Source organism: Equus caballus, chromosome 6 (genome assembly GCF_041296265.1).
Source record: "Equus caballus isolate H_3958 breed thoroughbred chromosome 6, TB-T2T, whole genome shotgun sequence".
Lineage (NCBI taxonomy): Eukaryota > Metazoa > Chordata > Mammalia > Perissodactyla > Equidae > Equus > Equus caballus.
The window spans coordinates 22,312,594-22,332,774 of record NC_091689.1 but is presented as its reverse complement, the minus strand read 5'-3'; the positions used below and the strand labels follow the sequence as shown (position 1 = coordinate 22,332,774).

Sequence of the window (20,181 nt, the reverse complement as noted above, 5' to 3'; positions counted from 1 at the left end):
CGGCTCAGTTGTCTGCATGCAAGGCAGCTACTCTGACAGTGTGTTTTTCTCCCTCTTCCCCAAGGCCATGGCAAAGCTTGACATTAAGATCATCACTTTTCTCGCATTTTAATGTGTGAAATGCAGTCAACATTCCAATACCGGCGAACGACTCCCCAATACTAGAAATAACATAAGCCCCCCTCCCATGAGTAATTTTCCATCCAATTGCCCCCTTTGTCTTCTTAGCATTGACCACCAACTTCAATGGTCTTATTTGTGTTTGTTTATCTTCTGACTCCTCCACCGCCCCTGGAGTGTAAGGTCCCTGGAGGGAGGGTCTTGTATTGCCCCCAAATCTCCAAAGCACTCATCAGGGCTGGGCATACAGCAGACTCAATAACGATGCTAAGTGAATGGTACAGGAGGCAAAGCAATGAAGTATCTGAATCATTAAATTGGTTGGTAAAAACTAAAAGTCAACACTGACATACAGTTAGGCATTACAATATTTGAAATATGGAAGGCATTATGACCATATACTAGAAAATCAACAGAAACATCCATCTAGGTATTCCAACTAACAAGAATTCAGTAAGATGGCTGGATATGAAAAAAGCAAGAATTAGGAGCTTTCTTATTTCTTGCCAATAGATGATGTAATAGACAACATCCCCTCCCTCAAAAAAAAAGATCAGTCTCACATTTCACCAAAAAAATATAAACTAACAGAGTGGATTAAGAAGACACATACAGGATCTAAATGACAAAAAATGTTAGACTTTACTGAGGGACAGATACTAAGTTTGAATAAATTGGGAAACAATTGTGTTCTGTGGTAAGAAACTCAATATAGTAAAGATGTCAGTTGCTCCACAACTGATAGGTTAAAAAAAAAAATAACAGTAATGCCAATTAGAGTCACAATGGGATTAGTTTTAGGGGAAAAGAGAAGGTTTCAAGTTACTTTGAAGTTTATTGGAAAAAAATAAATGGGTAGCAATAGCCAAAAAAACTATAAAATAAAAGAGTATTAAGCTGTGTTATATTACCAGATATAAACTGAGTCATAAATCTAAGACAGTGTGGTAAACCCACAGAGGACAAGACAAAGTGGAGTCAGCAGGTCAATGGAACAGGTTCTTGGGCCCAGAAACATAGCTTATTTGGTAAAATGAGTTAGTTGTACAATAAAGGTGACAAATAGAATAGACAGGGAAAGGAAACAACTTAACAAAGAGAGAAAGAACAGTTAGTAATCTATTTGAAGAAAAAGTTTAATTAGATTTCCTACCATATATAATCAACCCAAACAAATTAAAGGTGGGTTAGGGGTTAAATATTTACAAATACTTTTTATAAAAGAGAAAAACAATAATAAAATTGTAAAACTCAAAAAAATATATATATGAATTGTGATTTGATTTCAGGATTATTAAGGGCTTTCTAACTATCTAAAGTAGAAACCACAGAAGTATAATGCTCATGATTTGATTATATATTCAACAGGGGAAACCTCTATATGTAAACAAGACCACAGAATTTAAAAAGCAAATAATGAACTGGGGAAATAGCTGCAAAATATATCATAAAGTCTTAATACCCTTAATATATAAAGAGTTCTTACATATCAATAAGAAAAAGACAAACATCTAGTGCAAAAATGGGCAAAGGATACATCTAAACAATTACAACGTAAGAAATATGTATGACCAGTAATCATCAGATGTTCAACCTCACTACTAATTGAAGAAATTCAGATAAAACACGAGATATTTTTATTGCTTATCAGATTAGCTTAAAGTCTAAAAATGATAATTAATAGCAATGCTAACAAGTGTATGGGGGTGAAATGGGCACTCACTTTATGAATGGAAGAGTATTTTATACAAAAACCTTTCTAGAAATTAATTTGGAAATATGTATCAAGAATCTTATAGAGAGTTCACTTAAGGACATTTATTCTAAGACAATAACAAGTGTCATACACAAAGATTCTGGTACATACATATTTCAGGTCTATGTGAATGCAAAAGTTACTAGAAAGCAAGGCACAAAACATTGATCTAATTCAGTAACATTGAAATAAGGAAAATCAAAGAGAAAAGGAAGCATAAAAAGAAACAAATGTCTGCAGTTAACCCAGAGCTCTAAAATAAAACAGCAGACTTCAAACGAGTCGAGAATGAAGGATAAGGCTAGAATAGCATGTTAAATTCTTTAGCAAAAAGCTCTAAAATAACTTATACCGATTTTTAGCTAAAAGTCCATCAGTTAAAACTAGCATCAGTTTGCTTCAAATTGAATTTGCTCTGTTGGAATTCTTCACGTGAGCGCTCTATGAACAACAGAAGGAAGGGATGCTCTTCCTGGACACCTGCCGATGACGTCACTTGCATGCCGAGACGAGGGTTGCCACATCCCCGAGCACAGCCGTGACCAGGAGGCACTTTCTTCCCCTGAAGTGGTACTGTGCTCCCGAGGACATCATACCCCACTTTCACGTCCCTACTTGCAATCCAAAAAAATCAGCCAGGCTCCCTGTACGGAGATTAACCTGGCTCAGGAAAAGACGTGCTGCAGTAAAGTGAGGGTGTGACCAGAGAAAAGGGATTTCAACCATGCTCCGAGCCCTCCCATCCACCCAATAGCAAGAGTCTTAAAGAGAACGAAGCTGGGCATGGAAAACTCACTCCCTGAGCCGAGGCCCATGACATACCTACTCCACGGGATACAGTCAGGTTTATATGACATTTTTAATTTTCTGTTTGTTACCAAACATTCCACTTTCCTTAGGACAACAAGCGGCAGTTGAGCACCAAAAGAACACACATCTCCAGATTAAGAAGTTCAAACTCCAAGTCTTGCATATCCAGCACTCTCCCCTCATCCTATGTGCCTGGTGAGTTCCCATTCTTTCTTCACACCCAGCCCAAGAGTCCCCCACGCCCTGAAGCCTCCCCAACCTCCTGGGGTAGAGCCGACCACATCAGCACTGGGCCTTCATGCCCCCTTACGTACCCCTGCTATGGCCTGCCGCACCGCACCGCACCGCATTTGCCAGTCTGCTTGTGTCCTTTCCACCTCCCAGAGGGTGAGATCCCTGAGGGTGGCATTATGTCTTATTCTTCTGTGTTCCCTTAGCTCAGGACTGTGTCTAGTACACATCAGAAACTCCATATGTGCGCCGACTTGCATAAATAAATGGACAGATGTGACATGATGGGTTAGAAGGGGAAGTGGAAAAATTAGCCAGTTATAAGGTGACTGCCTCATATATAAGTTCTGAAGGTCAGGGACTCCGTATTCACAGTACACACAATTCCTGGCACAGAAGAGGTATGCAATAAATTCTTTTTGAATAAATAAAGTAATGAAGGCATTAGCTTTTTATTTACTATAGACACATTTTTTTCTTGGGCACTTTTCTCCCTTCCCATCCCACAACATTAGCACACCATCCTGAAAAGGAAAACACCATGTATGCCTAGGAAGAAAGGTCAGCAGGTCCTAAGAGGCCAGCAAAATAAACTTATCACCTTTCTGGAATGAATTGATGTCTGTTAGCAGAAAGTCCAGTTTTATTTTAATTAGTAACAACAGCTGACATTTATGTCGTACTTTATGAGTTTCGCAGCACTTTCACATGTTCTCTCACCTGCCATCACCTCTCTGTGTCATAGGCAGGCGAGGCAAGACCAGCCAGTGTCCTGGTAAAGCATCATTGAGTTACCTGCCCAACGCCACACAGTAGAACCACACAGTAGAACCCAGGCTGGTGGACCCCAAATTCTCTCTCCTTTTTATTACCCCGCTTTCACCAACCAATGTCATTTACACCACAGATCTGCAGGGTCAACACATCCCTCTTTAAAAGCATATAACATTTCAGAAAGAGAAAAATGCAGCATCTTTAAGAAGCAGACACATATGCTAGAAATGACTGCAGAACAGAAATCTATTTTGAGAAGATTCGACATAGGCTAGAGACAAGAAAGGAAATTTTTCCTGGAAAAATAGAACTAAAATTGATGAAGGGATTGCACATGTTGAAAGAGTTTGAGTTTGTTAGTGGGAAGATTCAAGCAGCTTTTAACACCTTCTCTGATAAGCAACCAAGGGAACATTAAAGTCAGAGGACAATCATTTGCCAAGACTCTTCAACAAAAATGAACCATGACACTTTCAACGGCTTACAATTGTACACCAAGGTCAGGAATTCCTAGACACATCTAACGTTGAGAAAACACTAACGTTCTCTGATCCTGAAGGAAAAACAATTCTCCTTCAAAAGAGAATAAAGACAACTAAAGTTGTGTCAAAGAATAACATAATAGCTACAATATAAAACTGAGAGAATGTAAATTTTCTGTAAGTGTGATGGTTTCCTTTAAATCTTGCTCCACATGGCTTTTCTACTTCTATACACAGAGTTACTACAAATTAGTTGATACTAATCCTTGATACTTTAACAATGAATTCACGTATTTTACAAGGCCCTTAAATCCTCAACCATATATAAAAATCTATTTTCAACTACCAGCCGTGGGAAAACCTAGAGGTTTGGTTTGTGCAGCTGTGACTCAGTGCCACCATTTGTTGTTGGCAGTCATGGAACCCACCGGTGTAGAGGAAACGATCATCCACAGAAGAGATGAGGCTTCTAAACCTTAATCTAAGGTCTCCACTTAACCAAAAGAGCTCAACACTGTCCTCAGCCAGCACCCTCCATCGCTGCCGCCATACTTGATTTCTTAGGCGTGTCGGCTGTAAGCTTACCTGAATTTGGTGAGATGTGTAAACTGCTCATGTCCTTGGACAGGCCATTGGTTTTAGGGCTGGAGATGGGCGCACAGGCCGACGTGGCTCGGGGTGGCCTCTTCCCTGGGACTTTCACAGTGGTTCTCAGAAGGTCAATCTCTTTACCATGAACATTCTGCATGTAATCCTGTTCAAAATGTTAAACATCCAAGAGAGATTAAAAAGAAGGCCTTTTACAATCTAGGACAAGGGGTTCTATTAGACATCGTGAATTGTAATCCTATGACCCTTCCACTGTGGCAAGCATTTTAAAAATAATGAGGTTCTGATCTGTCTAGTACTGAAGGCATCATCATTATATTGAAATCAGAGCTCTGCCTCTGTGTCCTGAACTAACCCAGGCCCTGGAAATACAAGGTGACACAGCAGATGCTTCCATTAAGGGGGATTAGAAACCAGCTGAAGAAATAAGTATGCACATGAAATCATATTTTTTGACCTGCTGCTAATTAGATGGCAGCTTAGGAACCTGGCTCTTCCTATAAGTTGTAGGTAAAATTTCATGGAATAGAAACTGTTTTGTAAAACCTTGCTGTCTCAGATGGCAATACCATTAAACATGTAGATAACACTGAAGCTGTCTGGTGGGAACTCAGGAGGAAACTCTACATAAAAAGTCAAGCATTTTATTCAGGACCAGGAAGATGTCCGCGGTGTCAGTGGTATGGTGCTGAAACAACACGGAGGTCATGGATGGAGGTGTAACAGCCGGATGATAAAAAAGAGGGAAGTACATTATTTGGTACTCAAGAAGTATGCTTCTCCAAGTAGCACACTGTACTTGGAAGAAGTATCTTGCTGTTCTCTATGCTTTGGAGGCGAATGACTCGCAGTTATCAGGGAACAATAGGGACACCTAGATAGATGGTGAAATTCTTGGCGCAGTCACTCAACAAATCAGTGAGAAGCAAAAGAATACCTAATAATTGGCTGATGGGTGGGGAAAGGGGAGAGGACAACCGAGAGCCAGGGGGAGGGGCCGGTTGGCAAATTAGGAGTTACGACCCTTTCATGCACTTTCTGGTCAATGAATCTCCTTGTCTCCGTAGACATATTATTAAATCAACAGTGCACATTAAGAAAGGATATATTCTACATTGCTCTTAGGTATAAAGCATTTCAAGTGTTTTAAGACTAAGCAGGAAATGAAATAAACAGATTCCTTCTTTGGCAGAATCTTGTTGGATTCCTTTTGGAATATAAAGGGAAAAACCAATAAATTTGTATTTAGTATAAGCAATGAAGTTCAGGTCAACGTAATTTTAGAAGAACTGCCAAACAAACCAGGGTGTGGGCTGCAAGGGACTCAGGGAGGTTGGAAAAGTGAGCCGTTTGCTTGTAACTGCCAACTAACAGAGTCAACTGATGCAGAGAGAGAACTAGAGAAAGTTCTAGAAGCAAAGTGCAAGGGATGGAGCCCCTGCCTGTAGGACGAGGAAAGTTGGCCACAGTATACAGAGGAAGCTTCGAGGGGCCCAGAGAGTGGCATGGAAGCCAAGAGAAGGATCCCAGTGGCTTCTGGGAAACAGGCACTTTCAGGACAATGCCAGCTGGTGAAGGGGTTGAGAAGCAGTCATTGGTTTGTCAATGAGCAGGCAGCTTGCCAATTGAAGAAATGATACAGAAAGGAACCAAAAGTACAAGATTCCAATACAGGGGCAGGAACGCAAACGTGGGTCCTCAGGACAGAGAGCATGAGAGAGCTGCCATTCTCTTCGCCATCTGTAGGAGGGAGGGCCAGCCTTGAGTATCAAGAGCAGAGACTTCACCTCACAATCCAGGCAATTAGAGGCGGGGCCATTTGGGAGCCAACTCAGACTCAGGAAAGAGGGTGGAGGAATTCTCAACAGAGGAGGAAGGGCAGGAAGAGAAACAACATAATGTGAGGTCACGGCCATGGTGGGAGAGACGTTCTGGTGGAGACGACAGAACTCTAGAAGGTTCGGCAAGCACCCAGGAGTGACCTCAAATGACCAATTCCTGGTGCAGAACAAAACCTCAAAAAGCCGAGGCTAGAACGAGGAGGAACGCGGGACAGAAGACAAATGGAGATCAGATCAGAAGCTGCATCACAGTGGGGGCAAATTCAGACCAGCTCTTCAGAGGGAGGGGCGAGGCTGGGCCTTCCTCAGCAGATGATAAACCATCCAGAGAGAAATACCTGCACCCACACATCTGCTGTCAGCCACGGAAGCCGGCAGCAGAGGCACGGAGCCACCCCGGGCTGGTCCAGCTGTGCATCTGATCTCCCAGGGCAGCTCAGGGAGGGAGGTCCTGGCGCGCGCAGGGCAGGCTGGCTGGGGTTGGCCATCTTGGAGGAGAGTTGCGGGTTTGGGGAAGGGACGGGCTGTATCCGGCTGGGAACAGACTGAAGACTCCACATGGAAGTCAAGATGCTCGGAAAACCCCGCCAAATACAACTGACCATGAGAAAAGCTGTGACTTTGAAAGGATGCGGACCAAAGATGGAGAGAAAGTTATTGTCGTTAAGTTAAACTGAAGGATAAGGCAGCCTGGAAGAAAGCAAGAACGTCTCGTGAGCAAGCTCATCATGAGGATGGTGAACATCAAAGAAGGAAGTGTCCTTTGGTTAGTGTAGGGCTAACGGTCAAGGTCATTAAAAAAAACAAAGGTCGTTCTTAAGCATCTGTAATTTATTTCCATTAATGTCCACCCAAAATAAGCAAAACCCAAGTTTCAAAACCAAAGTTGAGGCTTGTAAATAATGAATTCCCTCTTGCATAGTTACTCCTTTAAAAATATCAACTTGCCATAACTTTCTTCTTTAATGCCAATTCTTAACAAATTAAAATACAATAACAGGAACGTAATTGAGCATTTATTGCTTATGGGCTCTAAAATGAGGCTAATCAGATAGTGACTGAGCCTCAGCATGGGCTCTTCTAATAGGCATGTTTTAACATACAATAACCAGGATATTTTATTTAAAATTATTACAGAAACGTACCAAGTGTCTGCTCGGGATTTGAATGCGTCAAGGGAACACATCTATCTTTGGCTCAGCATGGGCCCGGGGATCTGTCTTCCTGCCTGAGTTGGGCACTGAAACTTCAGAAGAGCTAATTCTAAAAGAAGAATCAGACTATAAATTTGGCAATTCTTATATTTCAAGCCACCACGAGTCTTACAAACTTTACGACACGCATTGCTTAATCTATAAAAGCCCTTGGACTTTGTGGCTCAGAAACAGGTGGAATGCAGACCCGTGAGTCTGGGGCTTCTGGCTTCTCCCAAGAGAAACGAGATTGAGTTTTCTGTTGTTGCAAGAACTCATCCTTTTCATCGCTCCCCAGCTTGGTACTTGCGGAATTAAAGCGACAACCACTAAACAATGTCGCCTCCTCAGAAGTGGGATGTGCACCCGATGGGTCTGAGGTAGGGCTCTCGCTGGGTGAAACAGACAGCAAGCTTGATTTTGATATGCAAATGTTACACATAGTACCCTTCTCTGCGTTCTTTGCAGAAAATGCTGATCGAAGATAAAAGGGGAAAAAACCCTTTAACAAGGCATGAGGGTAATTCAAAGCCAAGTACTTTTAAACAGCACTTAACAAGTCCCTGGGGCCCACTCAAGAGCCAGGCCCCCCAGAGGTGCCATCTCCTGCCCCTCAACAGCTTGAAAAAGTAGTAATTGCAAACCTATTTGCATTTTTCTTCTCAAGTTGTCCATGCTCATCGTGCAGATTATTTTTTCCAAGCAGGCGCCGGAGCAAAGGGACCCGCTCCCGAACGTGTCGCTACCTCCGTAACTGTGCATGGCGTCCCCCTGCAAGCCCGCTCCCGCACCTTTGCCATCCCTTGTTTTTTACATTTCGCTCCTAATTATGTTGCATCTATTGCTGTACACTTAATTAGCTGCATTAATGTGATTTCTTTTCACATAGTCAAGCAATTAAGAGCTATGATTGAGTTTCATTCAATTAGCCTCAACAAACATGCTAATTGATGTCCCAGATGCAAATGAGGTGCAATGAGAGAAACCTGCTAGCAATTGAGAGCCATGTCAGAGACCCACAGCTTTCAGCTTGCTGACAGAAGCACAGCTTAACGGGGCTCCCACCTTCTGTGGGGCTGCCCTCGGAGAGGGCCACCGAGTCATTAGTGCCTTGGCATACTAGGTCCCTCCTGATAGGGAGAATTAATTGATTCGCTGCTGTATGATGTTGTCCCAAAATCTCACAGTTGCACAGTACCAGGACGAGGAGGTCATCAACCAGGTGACCCTGTGCTCTGGCAAGGAGAGTGGTATAAGGTCTTCCTCAAAATACTGTATGAGGCTACTAAAAAAACCCACAGAACTGCAAAGGCAAAGGAGGGTACGTCTTGTCCTGGCGATCCCAGAGCCCTGGATGTGCGTGACGGCCGGTACAGTCCTCAGTAAATGGTGAGTTCATCTTAGTCAGCTCTGGGGCATTTGGCACTTGAAGTTAAGCTCAAAATACAGCAATCCATCAAGAGTTCCTAAAAATACTCTTAGTATATTGATTCTCACTGCCTCCCATCCGGCCGTTACCTTTGGCTGTCTGGTGAGAGATGGTTTGCTTGATGTGTGGGCACTAAAAGCAGTTAACAAGATCTTAAAGCTAAGCTGAAATGCATAAATGATACCATTGGCATTTCGAAATTAGGTCAACAGAATAAAACCCATGTTTCCAACTCTACTCTCTTCCAGTATAGATACTGTACTCCACATCACTCCAATTTCACTCACACATACTTTAAAAAAGTAATAAGACTCCTCATTTCCATAATTCAGTGATGGAAAAAATAACAGAAATCTTTGTTCCAATTAGGTTTTCCCAGTAAGTTCTGGTTTCTAACTGTACCTAAATGTTGAGAAATTTAATATTTTATATTAATATGCAATATTTTGTCTAAGTTAGACAAGTGTTAGGACATACTGATATCTGCTTTGGCCTTTCTGCCACAGGCAATCTAATTGGGTTTTTCCTCTTTGTATCATCTGGCCTAGCAATCTTCAAAGTGTGGTCCTTGACACCCTATCAGGGGTTCACAAATTCAAAACTATATTAAAACAATTCCGAAACACTGTCTGCCTTTTTCACTGTGTTGGAATTCACTTTGATGGTGCAAATGGGAGAGTGGGTAACACTGCTGGCTTTGTAGTCAAGGCATGGCAACAAACTGTACTAGGAGTCATTATATTATTCATTGCCATGCTCTCTAAATAAAAACAAACAAAAACAGTTTCAATTAAGAATGCTCTTAATATAACGCCCCCCCCCAAAAAAAAAACCAAACCCTACTGATTTTTAAAAATTTCAACCCTTAAGGACATGTCTTTTAATTTTCTGGGTGATGACATGGAAAGCAGACATAAGACATTTCCGCCACATCCCGAAGGCTGATGTTGATTTTGCGAAAAAGTACTTCTGCAATTGTTTGAGTTGCAAGCTGAACTAGCCACATTTTCGCTGGGACAACATATTTACCTGAAAGAATGACTATGTCAGATACTAACCATGGTCATTCAGTCTTATGTACTTGCCTGATATTTTCCTGAAAACGAACAAAATAACCATGGCAAGGAAAACGGCTGACAGTATTAATGGCCAATGATAAAATTTGGGCTTTCCAGCGACAAGGTGAATTTTGAAAACTTGTGTCTCTCACCATGAGCTTGACACCTTCCAAACACTTACAGACTTTTCTGACAAGATTGATGGTGATACAAATGAATGTGATTTTGAAGATTATATGACGAAAAGCATCTGGAAATCTACATACCTCAGTTAAACAGTATTTTTTTAAATGACCGATGCATGGTGTCACACCCCGGGATAAAAGATCATGAAAAGTGCAAGACAATTCATTCGATTGTAACGTAGCAGAGGAGGAAAAACTTAGTGATCTCACATTGCTTCAGATTCCACACTGCATTCCTAAGATTTAAGAAACAGTCACCCGTTGAGTTTTGGTGTCGTCACCCAAGAACATCCACAATGATCTGAAATGGCTGCTGGAATTCTCGTCCTTCCTCCAACTAAATATCTCTTTAAGGTGAGAGTTTCTTCACACACTTTAACCAAAACAACATATCACAACAGAGGGAAGGCAGAAGCACATGACAATACAGCTCTCTTTCATTAAACCAGACATGCAAGAGCTTTGGGGGAAAAAAAAAAAAGCAAAATAACACTACTCTTCCCGTGATTTTCTTTTGGAAAATATATTTTTCATGAAAATGGTATTCCTGTAATAATATTACCTAGTGGGTGGTTTGTTATTTTAAATGAATTATATGAAGATTTCAAAGATTTCTCAGTTTTAATTTCTATCATGCTAAAATATCAATAGATACAATCCACAGACACAAAAGTTCTTTCGAGTTCCTCAATGATTTTAAAGAAAGTAAAGGGGTTCCGGAGGACAAAAGGTTTGAGAACCTCTAGTCTAGCTGAATGTTCACGAAACAGCCAAGGGCTCTGTGAGTCTGATTTTATGAAGACGCCTGGGGGAAGAACAAGGATTTTGGAAAGTTTCTTCCGACTTGTCTGTCTTCTCCTGGAGGAAAGGGATGACTCATTATTCCCTGTTTTCACGACACTTCATGAAGGTCCAGGTTCAAAAGGAAGCAGTAGTCTGCAGAAGTTCTATTTTTAAAAACCGTTACTTCTGGGCTCAAAAAAGTATGTAAGAGAAGCCATTGTCAGATGTACTGCTTTTCCCAAACTCCGTTTAATATTTTCAAAGGAAACGAATCTATAAAGACATACATCATATCGCCCGTTCAAAGAGACCACGCGAATGCTCAAGTCCCACTCTTAAGAATCATAAACAATAGCCTCATACACAGTCACAGGCACAGAGGAAAGTGACTAAAAAGATACAATATTTCATAAAACTATGAAAAAACCTTCTGGCCACTTTCTTTCAGATCACATCACTGAAAGAAGACAATTTTCCCCTCTCTCCAAAGGATCATAGCCACAATAGCAGGCTAGGAGGCAACTTTAAAGGATAAAACCCTTTGAGAAATAATTTTGTTTCCCAGGACAGCCAACAGAATATCCAGTGTTTCACTTTCGGAGCTGCCGGAGCATTCAAAGACCACTTGACTAATGCTTGTACGTGTGTGTCAGTGTGACGTGCGGCCACCACAGGATGAAGGTACGTGGCAAATTGGATGTCTAAGGGTGACTGAGGCAAAGGCTACGGTTATGAGCTGATTCTTTGCTTAATAAATGCTTTATTGGGCCCGGGTAATTACATAAGACATGGTAAAAGGGAGAGTTGGTGAAGGATCATAGGGGATCAGAGGTGGCATGCTTCGTGGACAACAGAGAGCTCTGACCCTCCAGCCAGGGCCAACATCTCCAGGCCACGTGCTTCAGGGCACAGCATCCAACACGTGTGGGCCAAAGTCCAACATGAGCCCAGGGGGCTGGGTTATTATAATCTAAATCAAAATAGCAGAAAATTCCAAATTGAATTATGCATCTTCCTTTTGCTTCTTGATCGTATCTGACTTGACTGACCTGGTAGATTGAGCCTTACACTGCAAGAAAGATTTTTCTCATTTTAGGTTAAATTGAATATTACCCAGTTGTAACCCATGCGTGCTCAAACCTAGCCCGTACAAAATGAATGTGTCGGGTAGGAAAACGGCTTCCGGTCGTCTCGCTCACTGTAGGCTTCTTCCCAAGGCAAGCGTGAGTGAGATTTCACAACATGAACGTCAAGGAGCCAGCACCATTGCTCAGCAGTACAGGCATTTCAATCATTAAATATGGCGTGAAACAACTGGACCAGTAGTAGACCTGGGAAACTGTGAATCATAGAGGAATTTCCATCATCGTGAGATGAGATCTATCAGAAGTTCTTTAAAGCTTCAGATTCCTTGGGGTGAATTTGCTAGAATATGCAGCACTTGTAAGACAGAAGAGCCCACACATCTGTCCTCTGAGGGCACTAACGATGCTACGACTTTCCTTCTGCCATTTGACCCAAGGAGAAGTGGGAGTTTCCACTTCAGTTCCTGCCCATCACAGTATTTAAGGACTCCTTCCTATTTTAAACTTTCACCAGGGCTGTTCAGAGGTCAACTTCTTTATTCTTTCCCGATGCGTTGCTTTTACGGTTATTCTGTTTTCTTAACACTCCTGCCCGCCAAGGCGGTTTACGGTAATAGAATGAGCTTCATTTCCAATGAATAGGAGTCAGTTCTCTGATGACCATCATCTTCTGGTTTCTTAAACTAAGGAAGTCGACAGAAGACAGAGTCAGCTTCCTCCTGGCCAGATGGCTCAGGGTGAGAGCACCCAGGATCCAACCTCTATCCCTTAGGAGTTGGGTGCAGGGGGCACACTGCTTATTCATGCTGGGTCCCCATTTCCACATCTTCAAAAATAGAGGTAATAACAGTTCTTGCCTCCTGGGATTGTCGTGACTATTAACTGAGATAATATAGGAAGTGCTTGAAAAGAGTCCCAAAGACCTCAACAAATGGCTCTTCCTACTCTTCTCCAATAAAAATACTGAAATACCTGCCCTCTGATTTTTATGTCGTCATTTTTTCAGCTAAAGGTGTTGTTCCCACTCTCGGTAGCGATTCTGACATGATAAGCCATTAGAGGTGACCTGCAAAGCTATTTTTCACTTCGGAGCATAGGGAAAAAAAAATTGTCCTCTGCAAACGTGTGGCATTTTCTACTTTTTCTTCTTTTTTTCTCCCTCTCCTCCTTTTTTCTTTCTTTTTTTTTTTTTTTTTTTTTTGGTTGGGGACACATGTAGAGGGTAGTCAGACATTTTTATTGCAAAATGCCGTCTGGAAAAGATGCAAAACAAAATCGCTAAGATGCAAGGGAGAAAAATCAGGGGGGAAAACAAAAGGCCCCCTTCTCTTTGCTTATGGAGTTCAAAGGCATAACATGCAGCGCCCTGCAGCAAATGGGAAGCTACACTAATTTTAAAGCCATAAACCGCTATCAAGTGCCCTGCGGGGCAGGACTACACTGAAGCTAGTGGCACCTAAATAAGACATGGTTCATTTACTTCGCAGCTTAGCCTAATGTAATCATCAGCGGATTTTTAGCCTAGAGTTGTAACAGGCAAATAGCCGACGCTGCAGAGGCGGCGCTCCCAGCCATCGAGGGGGCCGCGGCTAGATTGCTGTTGATTAGAAAATTTTTCAGTTTTGACAAGCACTTAATGAACATAAATCGCACCTTGATTGGTTTCCATTTGGGGCCACAGGCACACCTGAGAAGAAGCCGGCCTTTCCGCCTCCACGGCCCCCTTCCTCCCAAGACCCTAGCAACAAGGCAGCAATCAGGTTATGAGCCATAGAAGGAAATATTTATAAAATGTAATAATGAAATTCAATTTCTCAGAAGAAGTGGAAGAACATTTCCTCACGACCCCCCGCGTCCATCGTCTCCCACAGAGAGTTCTCGGTGACAACTTACTGTCAGGGAAGAAAACAGACGGTTTTGATTTATTAACCCTTTGCCAGAATTTCTGGCCGGCACTACTAACACTGAAAAGGCCAAAAATGGAAAACAAAGTGATAGAGAGAATGGGTACAAAGGATGAAATATCAGGCTGCATACTGATAAGACAACATCCCATGGACTCTGCTAGAAGCTGAAGGACTCATCCACAAGCCACATGGTGAAATCTGTATATTTACAGAAACACACCTATACTCTATTTTTTTTTTTAATTTAGAAAAGCAAGAAAACAGAAGAATTCTTAGGTAAGATCTAGGATATTTGGTGGTTTAACTTTTATGGAGATACGAAGACTTTATTTTTCTGGTCTCGCCCTATTTACAGTCTCTGTCTGTTATCAATGTTCAGACAACTTGTATCATGGTGAGCATGCCTTTTGGCCATTTTATTTTAAATCTAAACACTTTCTAAACCGTGAGGGCTACGTAAAATAAACAAGGAATTTCTCAGGCAGAAATAAGACTTTGATGAAGAATCTAACTTTTTTGTGTCTGTGCCATAGATAGGAGTTTTTCATTTTTTGGTCATTTTTTCAATGAAAGTTGTAGGTATTCCATGACAATATTTATACAGCCATGGCAGTATTGTTCCATGGGTTTGAAAGCACCGAGAAATGGGAGAAATAATTTATCACATGAGCAGCTGGTGGTTGGATGAATGCCAAAAGTATCTCCCAGGTCACCGGACGCACAGACAGGGGCAGCCCCCTGCATCGTGGGAGCGCACTTGGCAAACACAGAGAGAGCCGTGCTTTCATACCCTGTGGGTTCTGGACCGCCACTGAGGTTACTGAGCCTCCACCATCCACTATGTTCATGACCGGAGCCCGCAAATTGCTCAGTGCTTTCTCTCCACCAGGGCCCTGGTTAAGATTGGATTTCTTTAAAATTCAGCCATCTTCCATAGTTCTCCCATATTGTAGTTTTTATATTAAAATCTCAAGCCCCAAAGAGATATTTGTACACCGATGTTTCACGGCAGCATTGTTCACAGCAGCCAAGAGGAGGAGGCAATCCAGAGGTCCATCCACGGATGAATGGATAAACAAAATGAGGTGTGCATATATATATATGATGGTATTGTATGTATACAATGGAATATTATTCAGCCTTAACAAGGAAGGAAAGGATAGAACATGGAGGAACCCTGAAGACACTATGCTAAGTGAAATAAGCCAGGGGCAAAAAGACAAATACCATATGATTCCACCCACATGAGGTACTTAATAGTAGTCAAATCCAGAGAGACAGAAAAAATGGTGTTACCAGGGGATGGGGAAAGTGGAATGGGGAGTTAGTGTTCAATAAGGAGAGTTTCAGTTTGAGAAATAAGAAAGTTCTGGAGATTGGTTGCACAACAATGTGAATACACTTAACACTCCTGAACTCTACACTTAAGAATGGTTAGAAGGTAAATCTTATGTTATATGTATCTTGCTATAATTAGAAAACAAAGAACCCTCAAACTCCTCTCCCACCTTGGAGATCTTTTCTTCAGTTTGGGCAAATGGAGCTTGGACATGACCATGACATATTTCCGTGGCTTAAGAGCATCACATGGTGGCTTCTTTTTTCCTTTTTTTTTTTTTTTGAGGAAGATTAGCCCTGAGCTAACTACTGCCAGTCCTCCTCTTTTTGCTGAGGAAGCCCGGCCCTGAGCTAACATTGTGCCCATCTTCCTCTACTTTATACGTGGGATGCCTACCACAGCATGGCGTGCCAGGCGGTGCCATGTCCGCACCCAGATCCAAACCGGCGAACCCCGGGCCGCCGAGAAGCGGAACGTGCAAACTTAACCGCTGCGGTGGCTTCTTTTGCTATGGTTTCAGGAGCTAAAGCCCTACAGATGTGAGGACAGGCCAAGCGTAGGGCTAACTGTGTCCTCATTCGTTCGTTCATTCAGCAAGACAGTTCTTGACGTGAGGGAGATGCTGGCGACAGGACGAAAAGGTCTCTGGCTCCAAGGAGCTCCCAGTCTTGTGGGAGAATCAAGCCATGAAATAAGCCAAGAGAGCATGGACAGGGAGTAAGATGAGGGCACACACTGCAGGGGGCCCAAACAGGCCTAGTGGAGGGGACTTCCAAGAGGAAGTAACTTTTAAGACTAGACTGGAAAGATGAGCAGGAGTTAATCTGGTGAGCTGGAGGGACAAGAAAGAACACTCCTGGTGGAAGCTGCTGCATTTGTTAGGACCTGGAGGCCAGAGCACACGGCAAGTGTGAGGAACTCAAAAGAACTACAGAGGCTGGGGGATGGATGCAAGGTGACCTAAGGAAGTAAGCTGGGTCAGAGCAGGTGAGGCCCAGGGAGTGAGGACTCCATCCTAAGAGGAGTGGGAATCCTCATCATCAAACCTTTTAAAGAATCAAATGGAGGCAAGTAAATCAAAACAGGATGAGAATTATAAGATGAAGCAACAGGACTCACAGGAGGAACTGGAACTCTCCGCGCAGTGGACGGGTTTGAAAAACTTGATGGGCAGGATGGCGCTCTAGAGGAAGGGAGCAGACACGCAGGTCTGAAAGTTCAGGAGAGGTAGGGTTTGGGAAATCATCTGTAAGTGTGACTTCTGAGGTCTCCCTGGATGAATTCCCAGGGAGGAAGGAAGGCGGAGACCAAGACTCTGGCGGAGGAAGAGAAGCCAGCAGAGCAACCAGAGTAATCAACCTTGAAAGGGGCTTAGTGACTTCCACAGAGTGCCACCGAGTCCCGGGGCTCCACAGAGCCACCTCCAGGCCGCCAAGGTGGGGATGGAGCCATGCCAGGATCAAAAACCACATCTGCAAGTTCCAGTCCAGGGCCCCTTCCACCTGCACCCCAGAAGGAACTGAACTAGACAGGAGCTGACGGAACACCTCGGAAACCAAGGAAGAAAGGAATGTTAAGACGAACGGAGGTAAAGACAGTTTGGAGGACAAAGAGATCCAACACACCTTGATTTCCTTCTCTCTAAGAAAAATTAAAATGAAATTGTGCCCATAGTTGTGTGTGCATCAATATATGGACCTATGTTCTCACGTGACTATATAGGTGGGTTTTCATATATATACTTTCACATCAACTGTCTGTTGTAAGCTGCCTCAAAGCCTTTCTTGGAAAGAGGCATTAAATACAGTTTGAAGCAGACAAACTCTATGCATCAAGCTCCTAGAGGTGCTGCTCTCACCACTGGCTTGAAAGGCCAGGCCTGATGGTGAAACTGCTCTGTGCGGATAACTGGACTGTGGGTGTTTCCAGGGGAAGCAGAGAACATGTGCCGGACTCGAGGACTCCAGGACACGAGCTTCTGTCCCAACCTCGACACAGCCCCGACACAGAGGGCTTATCCGTTTCGTCCCAATGATACCAGACAAACTTGGGATTGTTTCTGCTTCCCCAGCGCTGACTCCTGCCCGTCTTAGAAACTCTCCCAGAAATACCAGTTGCGGTTCGACACATCATTTATGAATCTTATCCCCTTTGCCTGAAACGGGCAGTCAGACTAGAACAGAAAAGGTTCATTTGTTGCTACAGAGCTCCAGATCTTTGCTCCTTGCCATCTGTGTATGTTCCTAATCTACCTTTAAATGGATTTTTTCGGGGGATTCCAGTAGTGTATTTAGATTTTGCATCATTTGCATAATATCCTAGGTATGTGTGTTCTCCTCCGACTCAAACGTAAGCTAATCTATACTTAGGGAGGTCTGGCTGTACAGTGCGGTTAGTTTTCTTGATCCCAATCTCACCAGAATTTTTCAAGCTGAGCCAGGATCATCCATGCGAGGTTCGGGGCCCAGGCCAGCTAAGAGCAAAGACACTACAGGAGCCACAAGACTCGATTCAGTGGAACCCACAAGTACTGATCTATGTGCCAGGCACATACTAGCCCTGGGCAAATGGGAGGAACAGGGCAGTCCTTGCCCTCAGTGAGGCTATTCTAGAATAGGCAGTGGACATGGAAGGTTCCAGAACAGCTGGTCCGCCTTGAAATCAGAAAGGGCATGAAGGTCCACCTGCACAATGGACAGCAGCCTGGAAATGCAAGAAGCCATACTGGAAAGGAACATACAGACTAGAGGACAGCTCTCAGCACTGTGGCTTATAAAGGGGAAACAAGACCAAAGAATCGTTCATCATAAAATGAATCATGCTTACTACAGTAATGTGTCATGGACCTGACACGTCCGACATTGTTCTCAGTAAGAAATGGAGGCCTGTCTTCTCACGGATCTCCATCATTCCATGACTCAAACGTTCTATGCTTGGAAATCTGGGCTTTGAATTTTTCTGTCTAGTGATCTAGAGTCGAGCTAGACTGACTTCTGAACCATTCTGGGGAAGAATTTGAGTTTCTCCGGGTGTGACTCAGCGTTCACCTCCTCAAGAAATTTGAGGCCTACTTTACAGGTGGGCTAAGCTGACCCAAGGGACTGAGGGCAGATTCTTAGTGACTCCTCAATCCTCCAGTGAAATGCCCTTCTTTGATGGGAGGATTATGTGTATTTTAAATGACAATTACCAGCAATGGGTACAGGCGAGAGTTGCTGTTCTCACAGAGTAGGTATCTTTCTTTTTCCTTCAGTTATTTCTTTTGAGAAGTATACCTACTTAGGAAATCATCTCAGATCTTTTTGTTACTTGTGCATCAGTAAAGAAGTGGATATTCTGTCTGATTTTGAAAGTAGGAAGTTTCTCAAATCAGCATTCTGATGACAATTTAGAGAACCCAAGTTTGACTCTATTCACGTGGAAAAAAACAAATGTCAACAACATACAGAATCAAAGGCTTTGTGTAGCCAGAGAATCTAAGTCACTTGATTTGGAATGGATCTGCCCAAGAATGAGCGTCCTCTGAGAAGGAAAAGTCCATACACCGAATGGGAAAGAAATCCAAGAAGGAGGTTTTCAAAAGTGTGAGCAATTCATGCAGATGTCAGCCAGGTCTGCGAGCCAGGTGTGGTGAGAAGGGGTGGCTGTCCCCACCCACCACATATCCTCATTGCTGAGCAGGGCACCGTGAAGTCTTTTGGCTTGACCGTGCGGCCACGGGCTGGCTCTTCCAGGCCCACTTAGGAATCCCAGTGCGCACACCTTTGTCAGCAGGAATTCCAGCCGTGCCCTCGATGGCTGCTCTCTTGACACAGAAGATGAATGGGTGGTGACGCTGAACTGTGAAGCCCCCAGGTCTCAGTTCTTTCTCATTATCCTCTCCAGTTTTCTATCAAGGTGCTCCCTAAGGCTCATATTTAAGTCCACGGAACAGCCTGCCCTTCACCCACTCTGACTGTGATCCAGCAAAGCGTCATAAAACCACGAGAGACGCATCCGTATCTCCCCCAAGAAGGATCAGCGGCTCGGGCTTTTGAAAGGCCTCGTAGACATATAATTTTTCAGAGAAACAAAAATATAGACCGCAGAGCAGCAACAGAAGTCAACAGCTTGCTTTGCACTATTTTAGTCTTCTTTAAATGTTGAGCGCTGTCTTTGCAAAATGCCAAGTGGGGGGTGAAGAGGCAGTTAAGCTGGTCAGGCCTGGAGTGACGGTGACCAACTTGTCCCCGGTGGCCCAAGATTTTCCGAGTTTAGCATGGAATGTCCTGTGTCCTGAGAACCCCCACAGTCCGGGGAAGACCAGGGCAACTGGTCACCCTACTTGGAGCATCTAAAAAACCAAAGCAGCTTCATTATTTTGGTTGAGCTTTCCATGTGTTATCTAAACTGGGTTATAGGTTTCACTTAATTTAATAACAGCATCTTGAGAGAGAAAGGCGAGTCAAGCGAACTGGGTTTTCTGAGCCCCGGTCTTCGTCTTAGCCTGTAACTGGTCCCACCCAGGAGCTCCAATCTTGGGATAGGCTTTCCCTTAGAAGTCCAATCGACACCATCCGTCTCAGTTCACTAAGTGTTT

At 43.3% G+C, this 20,181-nt stretch overlaps 1 protein-coding gene across 16 annotated transcripts in view; it reads right to left on the bottom strand.

The window, feature by feature from the left end:
- The window catches only part of AGAP1 (ArfGAP with GTPase domain, ankyrin repeat and PH domain 1), a 558,771-nt gene that overhangs the window by 181,240 nt on the left and 357,350 nt on the right, over positions 1-20,181 (bottom strand). For all 16 annotated transcript variants that reach the window (XM_070269557.1, XM_070269555.1, XM_070269554.1 and 13 more), the window contains one exon: positions 4,759-4,927. In XM_070269557.1, coding sequence (XP_070125658.1) covers positions 4,759-4,927 — 169 coding nt within the window. The remainder of the gene's footprint in view (positions 1-4,758; positions 4,928-20,181) is intronic.